Source organism: Eretmochelys imbricata, chromosome 8 (assembly GCF_965152235.1).
Source record: "Eretmochelys imbricata isolate rEreImb1 chromosome 8, rEreImb1.hap1, whole genome shotgun sequence".
Taxonomy (NCBI): domain Eukaryota; kingdom Metazoa; phylum Chordata; order Testudines; family Cheloniidae; genus Eretmochelys; species Eretmochelys imbricata.
Window position 1 is genome coordinate 63570804 of NC_135579.1, and position 18932 is coordinate 63589735.

Here is an 18932-nt window from a genome sequence, read left to right on the forward strand (position 1 = left end):
CTAGAATGTTCCGCAGCTTTAAAAAATCATGACAATTTATTTTCACTTCAGTTCACTGTTACTTTCTCTTTCAGTTTTAGACTATATGTGCATATGGCATACTAATTTTATCTTTTTTCCAAAACAGAAGAAAAAGTATGTTTGCAGCCACGTTCCATAGCAAATGGTGAGATTCTCAGTCTAGAAAATCAGAACTTAAGAAAGGAGCAATCAGGACCAATGACTTATCAGAACGGTACCATGTTAACGTACAGTTGTAACCCTGGCTTCATGTTACGTGGGCCAACTGAGATAATTTGTAAGACTGGAAAATGGACATCAGCTCCTACATGTGTTGGTAATTACATTGTGTAGAATTTTCAAAAGCAGTTCATTTAGCAGAGAGAGGGCAATAGGTTTCAACTGGAGGCTAACTGAAAGAATGATTCTGTATGGCACCCTTCTGGCAGGTGGAGCCAGCAGCAACAAGGGCTGGGTTCAGTATCTAGGTGTTCCTTTTGAACAATACAGCACAAAACTGTCTCAAGCCCCCACCCAGTGACCTGGGACAATTACACACCACCCCCTAGGCGCCCCTAAGAGGCAATACTTCCCCTCTCTCAAGCACAGAGTCTGAGTGTAGCAAAAACTTTTAACAGAGGGAGGGAAGTAACTCAGCATTAATTTGGGAAAACACTGTAACCAGGGTTCATAAACACAAACCATGAACAAAAGACCCACCCCCAAGTAAGTTGGGCAGTGTTCTTTTCCCCTCAGGATCTTAAGTCCAGCAACCCCAAAAGTCCCTTTAATATGCCTGTCCCTTCTCTGTACCACACTCACAGTTACTGTCTTGGCCTGTGCAGCCCCAGAGTTCAGAGGTTCATCCGCAGAGTTCACCTCACCTTCCTTGCATGGAAGGCAAGGCGGGGGTAAGGAGGCATCTTACACACTTCACTGTTTGGGCTCTCGCTCATCACCCCAATATTCAATTGCCACACCTCTGCTCTGGCCCTTTCCTCCAGCCACCCTGCTGGCCGCATGCCACGCCTCTCCACCAGCTGCCCACTTGCCAAGATGTCTTCAAGGTCCCCACACACACTTAACACAGCTCTCAGTGATTTCAGCTGTTAGTGGGGGAGCCTCACTGCTGGTATACTGGGCAGTCTCTTACAATAGAGACACTGTCCCAAAGTAGGCCTAATACTTAGACCTAGGTATCAGTGATTTCAGCTCTGCAGCATGTAACAAGACACTCAATTGAGTCTAAATTAACTCTTTCATTCTACCGTGGAGAGAGGAAAGATCAGTTGGTGTCTAGGACCTTTAAACAGGCCCTACATCACCAGATACAACTGCCTGTCCCCACTCTCTCTCAACTCATTGGGCTTTGAAACCCATGTCCCCTGCCTAGCGAGTGTGATTCAGTTGAGGGTGAGTCCCTCCATTGGGGTATGCCAGGTACAGTTCTGCTGTCCTCAGTTCACACAAGAAGTATAACAACCCTTTATTATTCCTGCCCCAATAACAAGGAGACTGGGGATCCAACACCAGCCACAAGTGATCATTTGGGCAAGCAAGCCCATCATGCTGAGCACCTATGCAGGGTGGGTGTGTCCATGCAAACAAGATCAGCTTCTGAAGTCTTTTTCCACAATTCACCACTAGCTGTCAGGGGAGAGCTCATTCAGACTCTGCCTACATGTATATTTGTTCAAATTGCTGTAAAAGCTTAGTTTTCTGGCCCAGGGTCTTTAGAAAGATTCTGACTGTGTGACAATTTCAGGATTTCTGGTTGATTGGTTGGTTTTTGTTTGTTTGTTTTGAGTAGTTTTAGTTTTTAAAAGCTCCCAACTAGGACTTAGGAGGTTTGCATTCAGATCCTGGCTCTAATGCACAAACTTTCTTTATAGTCTTGGGCAAGTCTTTTTAACTCTGTGTCTCAGCTTCCCATCTGTAAAATGAGTATAATAGTATTCCCTATTTGACAGTGGGGTTGTGAGGATAAATCCATTAATAGTTGTGAAGCACTTACATATTATAGTGACAGGGGCCATATCAAGTGCCTACATGGACAGATGTCTTTTCATCAAAGTTCTGTTGAAGGAAGTAGACACACCATGCATGAGGTGTCCAGAAGAAGAGGAGCAGCTGCAATTACTGGTTTCAGACATAGGCACAAACTAAATTTCATTAGTAACTGAACTCCTAGTGTATTTAGGGCTGGTGTTTGTTTAACTTTCTGACAGATTTTTAACAGTGCTCATGTTGTAAGTTTCATTGCCCACCAACAACTTAGTGCATGTGTTTAGGTTCTGGTTGCAACCTCTATTTAAAATTAGATATCCATATAAAGAGTTACAAAGGGCTTAACTAAAAAAGGTGGCTTGTGGGAGGGTTACACTCATTTTACTCTTGTGTGTGTGTCTTTTCAGAAATGCCATGTACCGATGTTCCAAATATTATCAATGCTCAGACTGAAGGCACAGTGAAGCAAAGTTATAAGCCTGGTGAAACAGTACGTTATCAATGCCTTCCTGGTTTTATCATCCACGGATCTTCAGATATTATGTGTAAAGCAGGGAATTGGTCCACACAACCTGTGTGTAAAGGTACAGTGAATAATTTGATCTAACTTTAAAGAATCTAGTTACTCATTTCTTATTATTATTATAGACACTCAGAGACCACCTGCATGGGTCAGACAGATAGAATAGATTACAGAATGCTGATGCAGAAACAATAAGTAGCTAACTTATACACTGATCATTTCAAATACAGAGGGGATTGGGAGGAATCAGTGTTTGCCAAAAAAAAAGGTAGAACAATAAATCTTTTTTGCAAGCTGCTAAGAATATTAATTAATTTAAAAATATAAAATGGGTGCTCACCTTCTTCCCTTTTAGCATATGACAATTCTCAGGATGTACTTGTCAGTATACTGAGCTCAGTTCAGCAGTCTTTTCTCTCCTTTAAGTCATTAAGTCAATGGGTGTTTTGTCTGGAAATCAGAGCCTTCTTCGGGTCCAACTCTGGGTCCTGCTACTCAAGCAGTCAGGGATTTAAAGGCATTGTTGATGGAGAAAGCAGGCTGCTTATTACAGCTTCAAGAGCCATGTTATCGGCCCTGACTGTCAATTCTGAAGAAGCTGGTAAGGGAGAAGTCGGCCACTGTTAGCAGTGCCAGATCCCATTGATGAAAGTTTTCAGATCTGTCTGATTCTGACAGGGCTGCTCTGGCTCTGGTTCTGGCTCTGAAATCCAGGCCAGTTCTGATTTCAGCTTCAAGGACCAAGTGGGTGAATCTGAATATTTCACGAGATCATGTGCCATCCAGGTCTTCCATGCTGGCTTTGACATCTGCTCCAGTTTCAGGTCCATCTTTGGATCCAACGAGGACTTTTACTTCAGTGGCTGATGTACAATCATTCAGTTATAAATGCTCTTCAGATCTAAGTGAGAAACAAAGGAAGGCAGTCTTCACCAATTCCAAGGTCTGGGTCATCTTCACCTGAGAAAAGAAGGGCAGAGTTTATTATTTTCTCTCTTGATCCATCTCTACCTCTTTCTCCTCCTCAGCCTCCTACATGGTATCCACAAACAGCTTTCTCTCCATTTATTTCTCTCCACCCTCCAGGTCCATTGCTGTCTCCATTACACTCCATCACACATCCAGAATCAATTCCATTATTTAATCGAAGATAGAGGAAGAATAAAGAGAACTATTTCTTCCCAGTTTGTGCCTCCTCCTGTGGATATGTTCTGAATACAAGTTGCTGTGGAGATTGGCAGCCCTAGGCTCCATGGCCTTATTGAGTGCTGATGCAGTAACTTTATAGCTGTTCTCCATATGGATGGAGATATGATGATTCATCTGTAAAGGATCTGGCTGTGGAGAATCCTTGCCTCTAGTTACAGTGGATCTGTCTGCATCTAGTTACAGATACTCTGTCTGCTGCCTGATACTCTGTCTGAAGAAGATGAGGAGATAGCTCCTCTTTTAAAATAAAAACATGCTGACACAGATTACTCTTCTGATTTGTCACTGGATGAGAATATGGATGAGAATTCTGCCTCTTCCCCTTCTCATGGCAGCAGAGTTTCATGACCTGAAGGATCACATGGTGTCCATGTTGAATTTATAATCCATAGCCATGGAAGAAACCTCCCCTCTAGTGTTTGGAGGAAGCTCTTGGTGCCACCTCCAAGAGTAGGATGTCACTACTAATTCTGCTGCAGCCTGCTCAGATTGTTTGTTCCACTTCTGCCTCTTGCCAGCTTATCTCTAAGAAGGCAGTCAAATTATATAAGATAATCAGGATGAAGTGTTTTCATATTTTCACACACATCCTGTAACTAATTCAGTGGTGGTGGCTATTGCCATTAGCAGTTTGAGATCTGAACAAGCATATTTCACTCCTACTGATAGGGGGGAAATATTGATTCCTTTGGGAGAAAGGTGTTTTCTTCTTCCTTTCTTAGTATTAGGGTGGAAAGTTATCAAGCAGTTATGGCCTGCTATCAATTCCACCTATGGAAAAAGATAGCATTGTTTCTGCAGGATTTGCCAGATGACATACAGAATTTGGCAAATGAAATCCTAACGGAGGGTCAAAATGTAGCAAAGCACACACTCAGGGCCTTCTTTAATGCTTCAGACTCTTCTGCCAGCGCATTGGCTTCCGAAATTACTCTGAGGACACATGCTTGGGTTTGCTTTTTTACTCTGGCTCTGAATACTAGAATAAAGGTAGAGGATCTCCCCTTCGAAAGGGATGGTCCTTTAAGTAAAAAGACAGATGAGTTGTTGGGAAAACTGAAGGAGAAAAGAATGACAACCTGCTCTTTGTGTTTGATTTCTTCTATTAAGAGGATACTTTCTATACCTTCTTTCCATAGTCAGAGACATTATTATCCACAATCTTCTTTGGCTTATTTCTTGTCAAATCAAAGATGTCAGCAACGACACCAGTGGGCTACATTTTTCCAGAGGTAACACAAGAAGAGGTCTTTCAAATTGAGGCCTAAATCAAAATAATCTGCTTCCTCCCTGTCATCTTCATTGAACACCAGGCTTCAGCTTTGAAGTGATATCAAGAGTAGAAAATGAAACTGCAATGACTCGTCCCTTCCTCTTATGGAGACAGGCTAGCCAATTTTATCAGCAAATGAAGGTTTATTACATCAGATAAATGGGTCATAGAAATTAGAGACAAGGGCTATGCCATTCAGTTAGAGAAACTAACCCCTTCAATTCCCCCTATCATCTCTTTCCAGTGAACCTTTTCACAAGGCCTTGCTACTTCCAGAAGTGTAGAAATTACTGCTTATATGTGCTGCAATGAGGTACCTGAACAGGGATTTTATTAAAGATACTTTCAGGTGCAGAAAAAAGACTGGCTAGTGTCATCCAATTTTAGATTTCAGAAATCTGAGCAAGTACATTTGGATGTTTTGATTCCATATGTTAACTCTGGCCTCCATAATCCCTTCACTTTCAGCTGTGGATTGGTTTGCGACTCTCGATTTAAAGGACAAATATTTTCATATTTCTATCTGACACAGTCATTGAAAGTATTTTCACTTATTGGTGGCAGGACGCCATTTCCCATACAAGGTCTTCGCATTTGGCCTGTCCACGGTACCAAGAGTATTTATGAAATGCCTCTCTGTTGTAGCATCACATTTGAGAAAACAGGATATTTTTGTTTACATATTTGGATGATTGGTTGTTGAACGTGGAGCTAAATCTGAATGTCAAAAAGTCAAATCTCTACCCAACTCACATAATTTTATTCATGTGCTCCTTAGTGCACACAGCAGCAGCGAAAAATCTTCTTACCAGAGAACAGATTTTTTTTAAAAATAGCGCAATGTTTTAAACATTAAAATATGTCAAACTCAGAAAATAATTTTCTTCCTGGGTCTCATGGTGGTGACTACTTGTAAGACTCCATTTGTGCATCTCAAAATAAGACCAATGCAGCATTGGATGTCCCAGGTCTACAGGCCAAATCTGAACAATGTTCTAACACTAGTCAGCCTGCCTTCTGGACTGGTGGTGGTGGTCAGTCAGAGCAGTTATCCTCTGAGGAGTCCAGTTCAATTCCCCCTTCACCATCAATGAGGGGAAATTCAAATGTATCAAATAATGGAAGACGAGGAGGAGGAGGGAGTCTCATTTGAGTCAGTTTACAGTTTGAAGTCATTGGTCTTATTTGAAATAGTCCAGATTTGTGGCTTGGATGCAGGAAAAAATCTGATTTTCCTGTCTCATCATCCACAACACAAGGTATGGAAGATTTAATATACTTAAAAACTGAAGGGTTATCTAACTCATCTTTGAAAGTTCATTTTTCAGCTATTACAGGCACAGCTCCTGCCTCATACTGGGAATGAGGGGCGATCAACAGGTTATCTCAAGTGCTTATATACGAATGCACAAAGCCTTGGAAACAAGCAGGGAGAACTGGAGGTCCTGGTAATGTCAAGGAACTATGATGTGATTGGAATCACAGAGACTTGGTGGGATAACTCACATGACTGGAGTACTGTCATGGATGGTTATAAACTGTTCAGGAAGGACAGGCAGGGCAGAAAAGGTGGGGGAGTAGCACTGTATGTAAGGGAGCAGTATGACTGCTCAGAGCTCCGGTACGAAACTGTAGAAAAACCTGAGTGTCTCTGGATTAAGTTTAGAAGTGTGTGCAACAAGAGTGATGTAGTGGTGGGAGTCTGCTATAGACCACCGGACCAGGGGGATGAGGTAGATGAGGCTTTCTTCTGGCAGCTCACGGAAGCTACTAGATCGCATGCCCTGATTCTCATGGGTGACTTTAATTTTCCTGATATCTGCTGGGAGAGCAATACTGCGGTGCATAGACAATCCAGGAAGTTTTTGGAAAGCGTAGGGGACAATTTCCTGGTGCAAGTGCTAGAGGAGCCAACTAGGGGGGGCGCTTTTCTTGACCTGCTGCTCACAAACCAGGTAGAATTAGTGGGGGAAGCAAAAGTGGATGGGAATCTGGGAGGCAGTGACCATGAGTTGGTTGAGTTCAGGATCCTGACGCAGGGAAGAAAGGTAAGCAGCAGGATACGGACCCTGGACTTCAGGAAAGCAGACTTCGACTCCCTCAGGGAACGGATGACCAGGATCCCCTGGGGGACTAACTTGAAGGGGAAAGGAGTCCAGGAGAGCTGGCTGTATTTCAAGGAATCCCTGTTGAGGTTACAGGGACAAACCATCCCGATGAGTCGAAAGAATAGTAAATATGGCAGGCGTCCGGCTTGGCTTAACGGTGAAATCCTAGCGGATCTTAAACATAAAAAAGAAGCTTACAAGAAGTGGAAGGATGGACATATGACCAGGGAAGAGTATAAAAATATTGCTCGGGCATGTAGGAATGAAATCAGGAGGGCCAAATCGCACCTGGAGCTGCAGCTAGCGAGAGATGTCAAGAGTAACAAGAAGGGTTTCTTCAGGTATGTTGGCAACAAGAAGAAAGCCAAGGAAAGTGTGGGACCCTTACTGAATGAGGGAGGCAACCTAGTGACAGAGGATGTGGAAAAAGCTAATGTACTCAATGCTTTTTTTGCCTCTGTTTTCACTAACAAGGACAGCTCCCAGACTGCTACGCTGGGCATCACAAAATGGGGAAGAGATGGCCAACCCTCTGTGGAGATAGAGGTGGTTAGGGACTATTTAGAAAAGCTGGACGTGCACAAGTCCATGGGGCCGGACGAGTTGCATCCGAGAGTGCTGAAGGAATTGGCGGCTGTGATTGCAGAGCCATTGGCCATTATCTTTGAAAACTCGTGGCGAACCGGGGAAGTCCCGGATGACTGGAAAAAGGCTAATGTAGTGCCAATCTTTAAAAAAGGGAAGAAGGAGGATCCTGGGAACTACAGGCCAGTCAGCCTCACCTCAGTCCCTGGAAAAATCATGGAGCAGGTCCTCAAAGAATCAATCTTGAAGTACTTGCATGAAAGGAAAGTGATCAGGAACAGCCAGCATGGATTCACCAAGGGAAGGTCATGCCTGACTAATCTAATCGCCTTTTATCATGAGATTACTGGTTCTGTGGATGAAGGGAAAGCAGTGGATGTATTGTTTCTTGACTTTAGCAAAGCTTTTGACACGGTCTCCCACAGTATTCTTGCCAGCAAGTTAAGGAAGTATGGGCTGGATGAATGCACTATAGGGTGGGTAGAAAGCTGGCTAGATTGTCGGGCTCAACGGGTAGTGATCAATGGCTCCATGTCTAGTTGGCAGCCGGTGTCAAGTGGAGTGCCCCAGGGGTCGGTCCTGGGGCCGGTTTTGTTCAATATCTTCATAAATGATCTGGAGGATGGTGTGGATTGCACTCTCAGCAAATTTGCGGACGATACTAAACTGGGAGGAGTGGTAGATACGCTGGAGGGGAGGGATAGGATACAGAAGGACCTAGACAAATTGGAGGATTGGGCCATAAGAAATCTGATGAGGTTCAATAAGGATAAGTGCAGGGTCCTGCACTTAGGACGGAAGAATCCAATGCACCGCTACAGACTAGGGACCGAATGGCTAGGCAGCAGTTCTGCGGAAAAGGACCTAGGGGTGACAGTGGACGAGAAGCTGGATATGAGTCAGCAGTGTGCCCTTGTTGCCAAGAAGGCCAATGGCATTTTGGGATGTATACGTAGGGGCATAGCGAGCAGATCGAGGGACGTGATCGTCCCCCTCTATTCGACATTGGTGAGGCCTCATCTGGAGTACTGTGTCCAGTTTTGGGCCCCACACTACAAGAAGGATGTGGATAAATTGGAGAGAGTCCAGCGAAGGGCAACAAAAATGATTAGGGGTCTAGAACACATGACTTATGAGGAGAGGCTGAGGGAGCTGGGATTGTTTAGCCTGCAGAAGAGAAGAATGAGGGGGGATTTGATAGCTGCTTTCAACTACCTGAAAGGGGGTTCCAAAGAGGATGGCTCTAGACTGTTCTCAATGGTAGCAGATGACAGAACGAGGAGTAATGGCTTCAAGTTGCAGTGGGGGAGGTTTAGATTGGATATTAGGAAAAACTTTTTCACTAAGAGGGTGGTGAAACACTGGAATGCGTTGCCTAGGGAGGTGGTGGAATCTCCTTCCTTGGAAGTTTTTAAGGTCAGGCTTGACAAAGCCCTGGCTGGGATGATTTAACTGGGAATTGGTCCTGCTTCGAGCAGGGGGTTGGACTAGATGACCTTCAGGGGTCCCTTCCAACCCTGATATTCTATGATTCTATGATTCTATAGCTTACCATATTTTGGTTGATAGTAGATTGCAGTTGGTGCATAATCATAGAATCATAGAATCATAGAATATCAGGGTTGGAAGGGACCCCTGAAGGTCATCTAGTCCAACCCCCTGCTCGAAGCAGGACCAATTCCCAGTTAAATCATCCCAGCCAGGGCTTTGTCAAGCCTGACCTTAAAAACCTCTAAGGAAGGAGATTCTATCACCTCCCTAGGTAACGCATTCCAGTGTTTCACCACCCTCTTAGTGAAAAAGTTTTTCCTAATATCCAATCTAAACCTCCCCCACTGCAACTTGAGACCATTACTCCTCGTTCTGTCATCTGCTACCATTGAGAACAGTCTAGAGCCATCCTCTTTGGAACCCCCTTTCAGGTAGTTGAAAGCAGCTATCAAATCCCCCCTCATTCTTCTCTTCTGCAGGCTAAACAATCCCAGTTCCCTCAGCCTCTCCTCATAAGTCATGTGTTCTAGACCCCTAATCATTTTTGTTGCCCTTCGCTGGACTCTCTCCAATTTATCCACATCCTTCTTGTAGTGTGGGGCCCAAAACTGGACACAGTACTCCAGATGAGGCCTCACCAATGTCGAATAGAGGGGGACGATCACGTCCCTCGATCTGCTCGCTATGCCCCTACTTATACATCCCCAAATGCCATTGGCCTTCTTGGCAACAAGGGCACACTGCTGACTCATATCCAGCTTCTCGTCCACTGTCACCCCTAGGTCCTTTTCCGCAGAACTGCTGCCTAGCCATTCGGTCCCTAGTCTGTAGCGGTGCATTGGATTCTTCCGTCCTAAGTGCAGGACCCTGCACTTATCCTTATTGAACCTCATCAGATTTCTTTTGGCCCAATCCTCCAATTTGTCTAAGTCCTTCTGTATCCTATCCCTCCCCTCCAGCATATCTACCACTCCTCCCAGTTTAGTATCGTCCGCAAATTTGCTGAGAGTGCAATCCACACCATCCTCCAGATCATTTATGAAGATATTGAACAAAGCCGGCCCCAGGACCGACCCTTGGGGCACTCCACTTGATACCGGCTGCCAACTAGACATGGAGCCATTGATCACTACCCGTTGAGCCCGACAATCTAGCCAGCTTTCTACCCACCTTATAGTGCATTCATCCAGCCCATACTTCCTTAACTTGCTGACAAGAATACTGTGGGAGACCGTGTCCAAAGCTTTGCTAAAGTCAAGAAACAATACATCCACTGCTTTCGCTTCATCCACAGAACCAGTAATCTCATCATAAAAGGCGATTAGATTAGTCAGGCATGACCTTCCCTTGGTGAATCCATGCTGGCTGTTCCTGATCACTTTCCTCTCATGCAAGTACTTCAAGATTGATTCTTTGAGGACCTGCTCCATGATTTTTCCAGGGACTGAGGTGAGGCTGACTGGCCTGTAGTTCCCAGGATCCTCCTTCTTCCCTTTTTTAAAGATTGGCACTACATTAGCCTTTTTCCAGTCATCCGGGACTTCCCCGGTTCGCCACAAGTTTTCAAAGATAATGGCCAATGGCTCTGCAATCACAGCCGCCAATTCCTTCAGCACTCTCGGATGCAACTTGTCTGGCCCCATGGACTTGTGCACGTCCAGCTTTTCTAAATAGTCCCTAGCCACCTCTATCTCCACAGAGGGCTGGCCATCTCTTCCCCATTTTGTGATGCCCAGCGCAGCAGTCTGGGAGCTGACCTTGTTAGTGAAAACAGAGGCAAAAAAAGCATTGAGTACATTAGCTTTTTCCACATCCTCTGTCACTAGGTTGCCTCCCTCATTCAGTAAGGGGCCCACACTTTCCTTGGCTTTCTTCTTGTTGCCAACATACCTGAAGAAACCCTTCTTGTTACTCTTGACATCTCTCGCTAGCTGCAGGTCCAGGTGCGATTTGGCCCTCCTGATTTCATTCCTACATGCCCGAGCAATATTTTTATACTCTTCCCTGGTCATATGTCCAACCTTCCACTTCTTGTAAGCTTCTTTTTTATGTTTAAGATCCGCTAGGATTTCACCGTTAAGCCAAGCTGGTCGCCTGCCATATTTACTATTCTTTCGACTCATCGGGATGGTTTGTCCCTGTAACCTCAACAGGGATTCCTTGAAATACAGCCAGCTCTCCTGGACTCCTTTCCCCTTCAAGTTAGTCCCCCAGGGGATCCTGGCCATAATATGGATAATAAATTTGAGAAGGAAGGTATCTAATATGTATGCTCTTTGAGGGATCCTGTCCCTTCTTGGAGTCTTAAGCTGGTTTTATCTACATTTATGAAACCACCGTTTGAACCCTTGGCTGAGTGTTTTTTATTTTTAATATTTGAGGCAGCAATCATTATTACCATGGCATCAGCCAGAAGGCTGAGTGAATTCAATGCCTTGATGGTGATGCCCACTTTAAGTCTTTTCATAAAGTTAAGGTGGTTCTTAGCCTTTATCCCAGACTTTTGCCAAAATGACTTTCTGAATTTCACATAAGTCAGATAATTAATTTCCTGACATTTTTTCCAAGGCCACATGCTAAGAAGGGAAAATCTGTTTTATGTACTTTGGATTTAAGAAGAGCTCTTGCATATTATTTAAATAAAGCAAAAAGGTTTTGAAAATAATCTATGTTATTCATGTTTTATGCTAAAAGTCTCGGGGGTCAGACTGTGTCTTTCTTGACTATTTCTAGATGGATTAAATAATGAATTGTTGAATGTTACATGTTAACAAATTCTTGTATCTAGGATACTTTGATCTCATTCCACTAGAGCTGTGGTAGTGTCTTTTTTGCTTGCCTTAAGCAAGTCCCTTTTCTTGCAATTGGCAGGGTTGCAACGTGGACTTCTGTGCACACTTTTACTAATCACTATATTCTCAATTTGGCTTCTAGGGCAGATACTAGATTTGGTAGAGCAGTGCTCTGTGATGTCCTCCAGTTTATTTTCCTCATTGCTTTTCAAACTACCCATAAGTGGGAATATGAAGAGCCACTGGAAGAAGAAATGAAGGTTACTTGTAAAACAGAGTTTTTTGAAATGGCTATTCATATTCACACTTCACACCCACTTTCCCCTCTTTCTCAGAGTCCTTTTGCGCTGTACTTCTGGTTGGCAGTGAAAGGAACTGAGGTGATAGAGTGTGCCATGACCCCTTATGTATCTTCATCCTCAGAATGTTCAGAGACAGAGAGGGAAGGGATAGAAGGAGTGTGCATAAGCACTTTAAAAGATGCTGCTTGGAAAAGGTTCAACCATTAAGCATAATTAGGCAGCACAATACCCCACATGTGCGAATATGCAGAGAACTTCCAATATCTCAAAGAACTTTGATTAGAAGCAAATAACCTTCATTTATTGGAACATAACATATTTCATGAAAATAAGATATTACATTAATAGAGTTTCACTACTAGTATGTTTATTTGTCTCTCTCCCTTTTCAGATGCAAGATGTAGCACTCCACCTGCAGTTGCCAAAGCTGATATTATAAATAATGAGGAGAGAAGGTATCTGCCTGGTGCTAGAGTGCAATATAAATGTCAGGAAGGATTTGAAAGTATGGGATTGAATTATGTAACTTGTGAAGATGGAGAATGGTCACAACCACCAATTTGCAAAGGTAGGAGTTTGTATTTTAATTAAAACAAGTAAGACCAGGTGCACTTTAGTGAGCTGGGAGCATACAATCATAGGGCTGGAAGGGAACTTGAAAAGTCGACTAGTCCATCCCCCTGCATTGAGGTAGGATTAAGTATACCTAGATAATTCCTGAAAGGTAACCTGTTCTTAAAACCTCCAATGATGAGGATTCCACAACCTCGAAAAAAAGTAACCTGATTTGGGACTTAACTTTCTAACTATGTAGACAATAGTTAGGGTGGAACTTTTCCTTTCTTGTTTTACATATGACATTCCTGTTAATACTTCCCAGAATGACATTTGCCATTTCCACAACAGCATCACACCTTTTACTCATTCAATTTGTGATCCACTATAGTCCCTGTGTCTTGAAGTGCTTGCACCTGTCCGTTCCACCTTGGTTGTGTGTGCACTAGTTCATCAAAGCCAGAGAACATATTCCCATAGCGGTACCTGTCAAGGTGGTACATGTACTTTTGCTGCACACTGGTGCTTGTAGCTAAGGGCATAAATGGGCAGAGCTGCCCTCACCCTCTCAGTTTCTCTTGCCACCCCTAGATGAACAGTGTGAGTTTCTCTCACACTTTCCCATTAGAAATCTTTTTAGCATTCTTTCACTGTAAATGGTTTAGTATAGCTGTAGTTTAGATAGTGGCACTAATTTTCAAATATTTTCTTGTTTTTCTTCGAGTTTTATTTTCAGTACCAGGGCATGTCTTAAACCTTGGGATTTAAGTGCTGTTGACTGTAGCAAATCTATGACAGACACTGATTCTCACGCCCACTGCTTGAAGTGGGAAGGATACATTAGGCATAAGTACCCTATTTGTAGGGGATTTAAAACCAGCTCAAAGAAGTTGAGGGCAGTTTTACTTTGAGATGTCCTGGTGGAAGCAGCATTGTGTCCCCATTTGGAACTCAGCCACTTGACCATACAGGGATTCAGATTCGACTCTCTAAGCACACCGCCAGAATTGGTGGTCTCCACATGTCAAAAAGAGCCAGGGAGAAGACATCATTCTCTATCGCCAGTACCATGCAAGCAGCAGAAGTCATCCAGCACCTCAGTCTCTTCATCCAGAAAAAATCATCATCGTCTTCATTGTCGTCTTCTTCAAAAGACCACTAGTGAGGTTAGAGCTAAGCCAGCACCTGTGAGGCTCTTCCCAGTATTTCCACATTCGAGCAACGCAGAGTTGTAGACTCCAACACCTCATAGCCAGTCAAGACATTCAACAGCATAGACTTCTTGGCCGAGATGTTCAACAGCATAGACTTCTGCTGCGATGCATGTTACTGTTTTGGTATCTACAACACCTGAGGTGTACGCATCAGCCAGTGATATTTTGTGCCTGTTGCTGCTGGATTACCATTTGTGCAGGACAATGTCCAGGCTCTGCGTATACCTCAAACCATGGTACTGGCATCCTCCTTGGCACTGACATATTCAGTGCCATTGGGAACTGAGCCTTTGTAAGTAGTGCCAGAGTCTTGAAGCTCTATTGTCCAGCAGGTCCCTTCATCAGGAAATCCCCAGATGTTTCCTCTGGTACTCTCCATCTTATGTTGGTTAAGGTCTCACAACCCATCTGCTCCACACAATACCTTGCCAGCTTGGCATTCCAATGCTGGATCTTCTTGAAACTAGAAGTGGGATCCTAAATATTGGAATCTCATTACAGAAGATCTTAAGCATCTCCTTATTCCTCATTGTGCAGGTCAAAGCCCTGGCACCATGACTTTTACAGGAGCAGACTGAGGCGTAGCTTCCTTTGGAGTTGGGCATGGTTCTGCATGAAGTACAGAAGTGGACTTTCTGGAATCTGAGTGGTTTCTCCAGACTCCAGGTCATCTTCTGATAGTCAGCATTCTGCTGGGTCTCAATCAAAGTGCCATTCTCTATCTATTACCATTCTGTGTACCAGCACTGGTACCCAGCAGCTGAAAGAGATTATCCCTCCAGTTTCTGACCCTCCTGATGTTCAGCAGACAGTAGAGCAGATTGACACTAATCCTTTCACTCAGCACTTCCTCATTATTTACAGATGAGGCTCCTGTTTCAGAATCATCTTCCCGGGACCTTGATGATTATAAAATGTACCAGAAATTTATGAAAAGGGTAACCACCTCTCTCGGAATACAAATAGAGTTGGTTCAGGATAATCTATAAGGTGGATAGAAAGTTGGCTAGATTGTCGGGCTCAACGGGTAGTGATCAATGGCTCCAGGTCTAGTTGGCAGCCGGTATCAAGTGGAGTGCCCCAAGGGTCGGTCCTCGGGCCGGTTTTGTTCAATATCTTCATAAATGATCTGGAGGATGGTGTGGATTGCACCCTCAGCAAGTTTGCAGATGACACTAAACTGGGAGGAGAGGTAGATACGCTGGAGGGTAGGGATAGGATACAGAGGGCCCTAGACATATTAGAGGATTGGGCCAAAAGAAATCTGATGAGGTTCAACAAGGACAAGTGCAGAGTCCTGCACTTAGGACGGAAGAACCCCATGCACCGCTACAGACTAGGGACCGAATGGCTCGGCAGCAGTTCTGCAGAAAAGGACCTAGGGGTTACAGTGGACGAGAAGCTGGATATAAGTCAACAGTGTGCCCTTGTTGCCAAGAAGGCCAATGGTATTTTGGGATGTATACGTGGGGGCATTGCCAGCAGATCGAGGGACGTGATCGTTCCCCTCTATTCAACATTGGTGAGGCCTCATCTGGAGTACTGTGTCCAGTTTTGGGCCCCACACTACAAGGAGGATGTGGAAAAATTGGAAAATGTCCAGTGGAGGGCAACAAAAATGATTAGGGGACTGGAACACATGACTTATGAGGAGAGGCTGAGGGAACTTGGATTGTTTAGTCTGCGGAAGAGAAGAATGAGGGGGGATTTGATAGCTGCTTTCAACTACCTGAAAGAGGGTTCCAAAGAGGATGGATCTAGACTGTTCTCAGTGGTAGCTGGTAACAGAACGAGGAGTAATGGTCTCAAGTTGCAGTGGGGGAGGTTTAGGTTGGATATTAGGAAAAACTTTTTCACTAGGAGGGTGGTGAAACACTGGAATGCGTTACCTAGGGAGGTGGTGAAATCTCCTTCCTTAGAAGTTTTTAAGGTCAGGCTTGACAAAGCCCTGGCTGGGATGATTTAATTGGGGATCGGTCCTGCTTTTGAGCAGGGGGTTGGACTAGATGACCTCCTGAGGTCCCTTCCAACTCTGATATTCTATGATTCTCTATAATCCACGCAAACTGGTGCTGGTTCTTCAAATAGTGTCCCTATAGGTGCTCCACTGTAGGTGTAGCTGTGCCCCTAATAGGAGATTTTTGGTAGCAGTGTCTGTTGAGCCCACACATAGGCTCTTCCTCCCTCATGGTCTGCCTCAAGGCTATCTAGCACTGCAGGAGTGAAGCCCCCTCAGTTCCTTCTCAATTGCCTTTGTCCTCAAATGGAGAAAGCGGTTGTCCCTTCCTTATCTGCATCATAACCATAAATAGTACTGTTTTTGTTTCTTTTCTTCTCCTTAATAGTTAGCATTTCCCTTTTACCCCATTGGGATTAAAAAAGAAAAAGAATTTGTTTACTGCCCTGTCTGGGGTGATTCTCCCCTCCCCCAGAGCATTTAGAAGACATTCTTTTTAAAAAAAAATCACTTAAAAAAAAGAGAGAGAGAGAGGAAAAGAAGAAGAGGAAGAAAGAAGAGAATTTCTTCAGCATCCCTCACTGCTAGAGAGTGATAGCCCCCCTGCAGGGGCATGCCTGGCTCTTCCAGCTTCAAGAGATGCCTCTCCTGCAAGGAATTGATTCCTTTAATAGCCAAACAGTCTCACTGTGTCTGGTGCCAGGGAGAGTCCCATATCCCTCGGAAATGATCCCTCTGCCACCAGCTAGAGCTGCGGTATTGCAGGAACTGGAAACTGAAGTTAAAACTCCTCCTTATGGAGAAGACACTTCAGTCTCCAGGGGACTCCGGTGCCAACTCTGGATCATCCCCAGAGCCTTTAACTTCACAGGGGATAGAGTTGTGAAAAAAACCAGCAGACTCCCCCTCTAAAGGCTCATAAAAAGGGCTCCGAGTGGATGGCCAGCCCGAGTTCCCCAGTGCAACCACCTTGATACCCACGGCACCAGCAGCGCTGAAGCACGGTACCCGAAAGGGGGCCTCCACTATGATGCCAGGGGCTCAGGTTCTAAGTCAGTAATACCGTCCCCCCACCCCCACGGAGAAAGACAATTACCATACCATCTCTAAAACAGCAGCACTGAGAAAACCTTCGGTACCAGGTGCAACAAAACTCCCATCTAGGGAGTGCTCTGCACCTTCTCAACCATTGGTACTGATAACATACCACTGACAATCCTCTGCAGTGCCAAGCGAGCCCATGATATCGCATGAGCTCTGGTATCCTGACAATTGAGGAAGAACAGCAATCCCCATTACTTGATACTGGGGCTCCGATACCAAGCACATCCCAGTGCCCGGAATCGCTCTCGGCACCAGGCCATGTATCACCAATACCCCAGTCACCGCTCTTATCCAGTGATGAGTCTGACAGTGACAAGGAGGAGGTCATTTCCCTGGCCCCTCATCGTGACCCACTGCCACAATACAAGGGGACTTCTCAACTCCATCGAGCTGACCCACAATTGTGGTATAGGCCCCTGGGGTAACGCCACTGCCCATGCCCTTCCCCCATCTCCATGGCCATATTGGGATCTTTAGGTGACGTAGACATCATAGCTGCCCAGTGTCTCTCAGAGAGAGTCCAGCAGACTGTCTCCTACAGCCCTGCTGTCCAGAGCTCCTGAGCCAGGGGAGGAGGAAGCTTTTTCAGAACAGGAAGAAGGGTTCAAAGGGGAAGCTACTCCTCCAGCAAACTTCTCCTCATCTCCACTAGATGAGGGTGTAATGACCCCTCCATCAATAGGTGATAATTTTAAAAACTTTCAGGGTCATACCAAGAGGGTGGCTTATGAGATGCACATTCCCCTACAGGAGGTGGCAGATACACATCACAAGCTGGTGCATATTCTGTACACCTTCTCTTCATCCAGAATTACCCTCCCAATTAATGAGCCAATTCTAGATCCTGCCAAAGTTGTCTGGCACACACCAGCCTCCATTGCAACAACCAGCGAGAGAGCTGACAAAAAATACTACATCCCTACCAAAGAGGCTTACTCCCTGTTTCAAAATCCGCAACCCAACTCTATGTAATGGATGCAGTTAATGCATGAGGCAAGCAACATCATGCCAAGTCAACCCCATCCGATCGGGATTGGAAGGATTGCGTATTTGTCGGCAACATTACAGTTTAGAGTCACAAATTACCAAGCTGTCCTGGCCAAACATGATTTTATTAATTATGGGAAACTCAATGCGTTTCTGGAAAGTTTACTGGAGATGCAAAAAGAGCAGTTTCAGGCCATTGTCAGAGAGGGTCAGTTAATGGCCATAATGTTGCTACAGATGGCACTGCACGTAGCTGATATAGTGGCTCGTTTGGTCTCCATGACAGTGGTAATGAGGCAGGCTTCTTAGCTACAACTTTCTGGGTTGTCCAAAGAAGATCTCCAGTTTGAAGGGTCCAAGCTCTTCGTGGAGAAAACAGATTCTTCTCTCCACACCTTGAAGGATTCTGGGCCATATTTATTACACTCCCCAGGAATCTACATTGCAGAACAGAAGAGAAGATATAGCTGTCAGCCACAGCACAGGTCACAACCACCTCAAAACCTACCATCTCAGCATGTTACGAGCCACAGCATAAGAGGACCAGAGCTCAAAAAGGGAATCAGTCAGCACTCCAATCCGCGACCTCTCAGACCTCCTCTTCTAAGCACTTTTGATGGGTTAGTCAAGGTCCTGAACAATTACACCTTGCAAAATCAGCAGCCATATGCACATCTGTTACTCCCCTTCAGAAGTCACCTGGCCCTCTTTCACAGCCGTTGGGAGAATATCACCTCTGACAGATAGGTCCTGAAGATTATTCCGAAGGGTTATGCCATTCAATTCACATCCCTCCCCCAACTTTCCTTCCCCATCCTCCTTCAG

At 44.8% G+C, this 18932-nt stretch overlaps 1 protein-coding gene across 1 annotated transcript in view; it reads left to right on the forward strand.

Annotated features, from left to right (window-relative positions):
* The window catches only part of CFH (complement factor H), an 87818-nt gene that overhangs the window by 54012 nt on the left and 14874 nt on the right, over positions 1–18932 (forward strand). The window contains exons 17-19 of the mRNA XM_077824428.1: positions 128–337; positions 2415–2591; positions 12682–12858. Of these exons, the coding sequence (XP_077680554.1) occupies positions 128–337; positions 2415–2591; positions 12682–12858 (564 nt within the window). The remainder of the gene's footprint in view (positions 1–127; positions 338–2414; positions 2592–12681; positions 12859–18932) is intronic.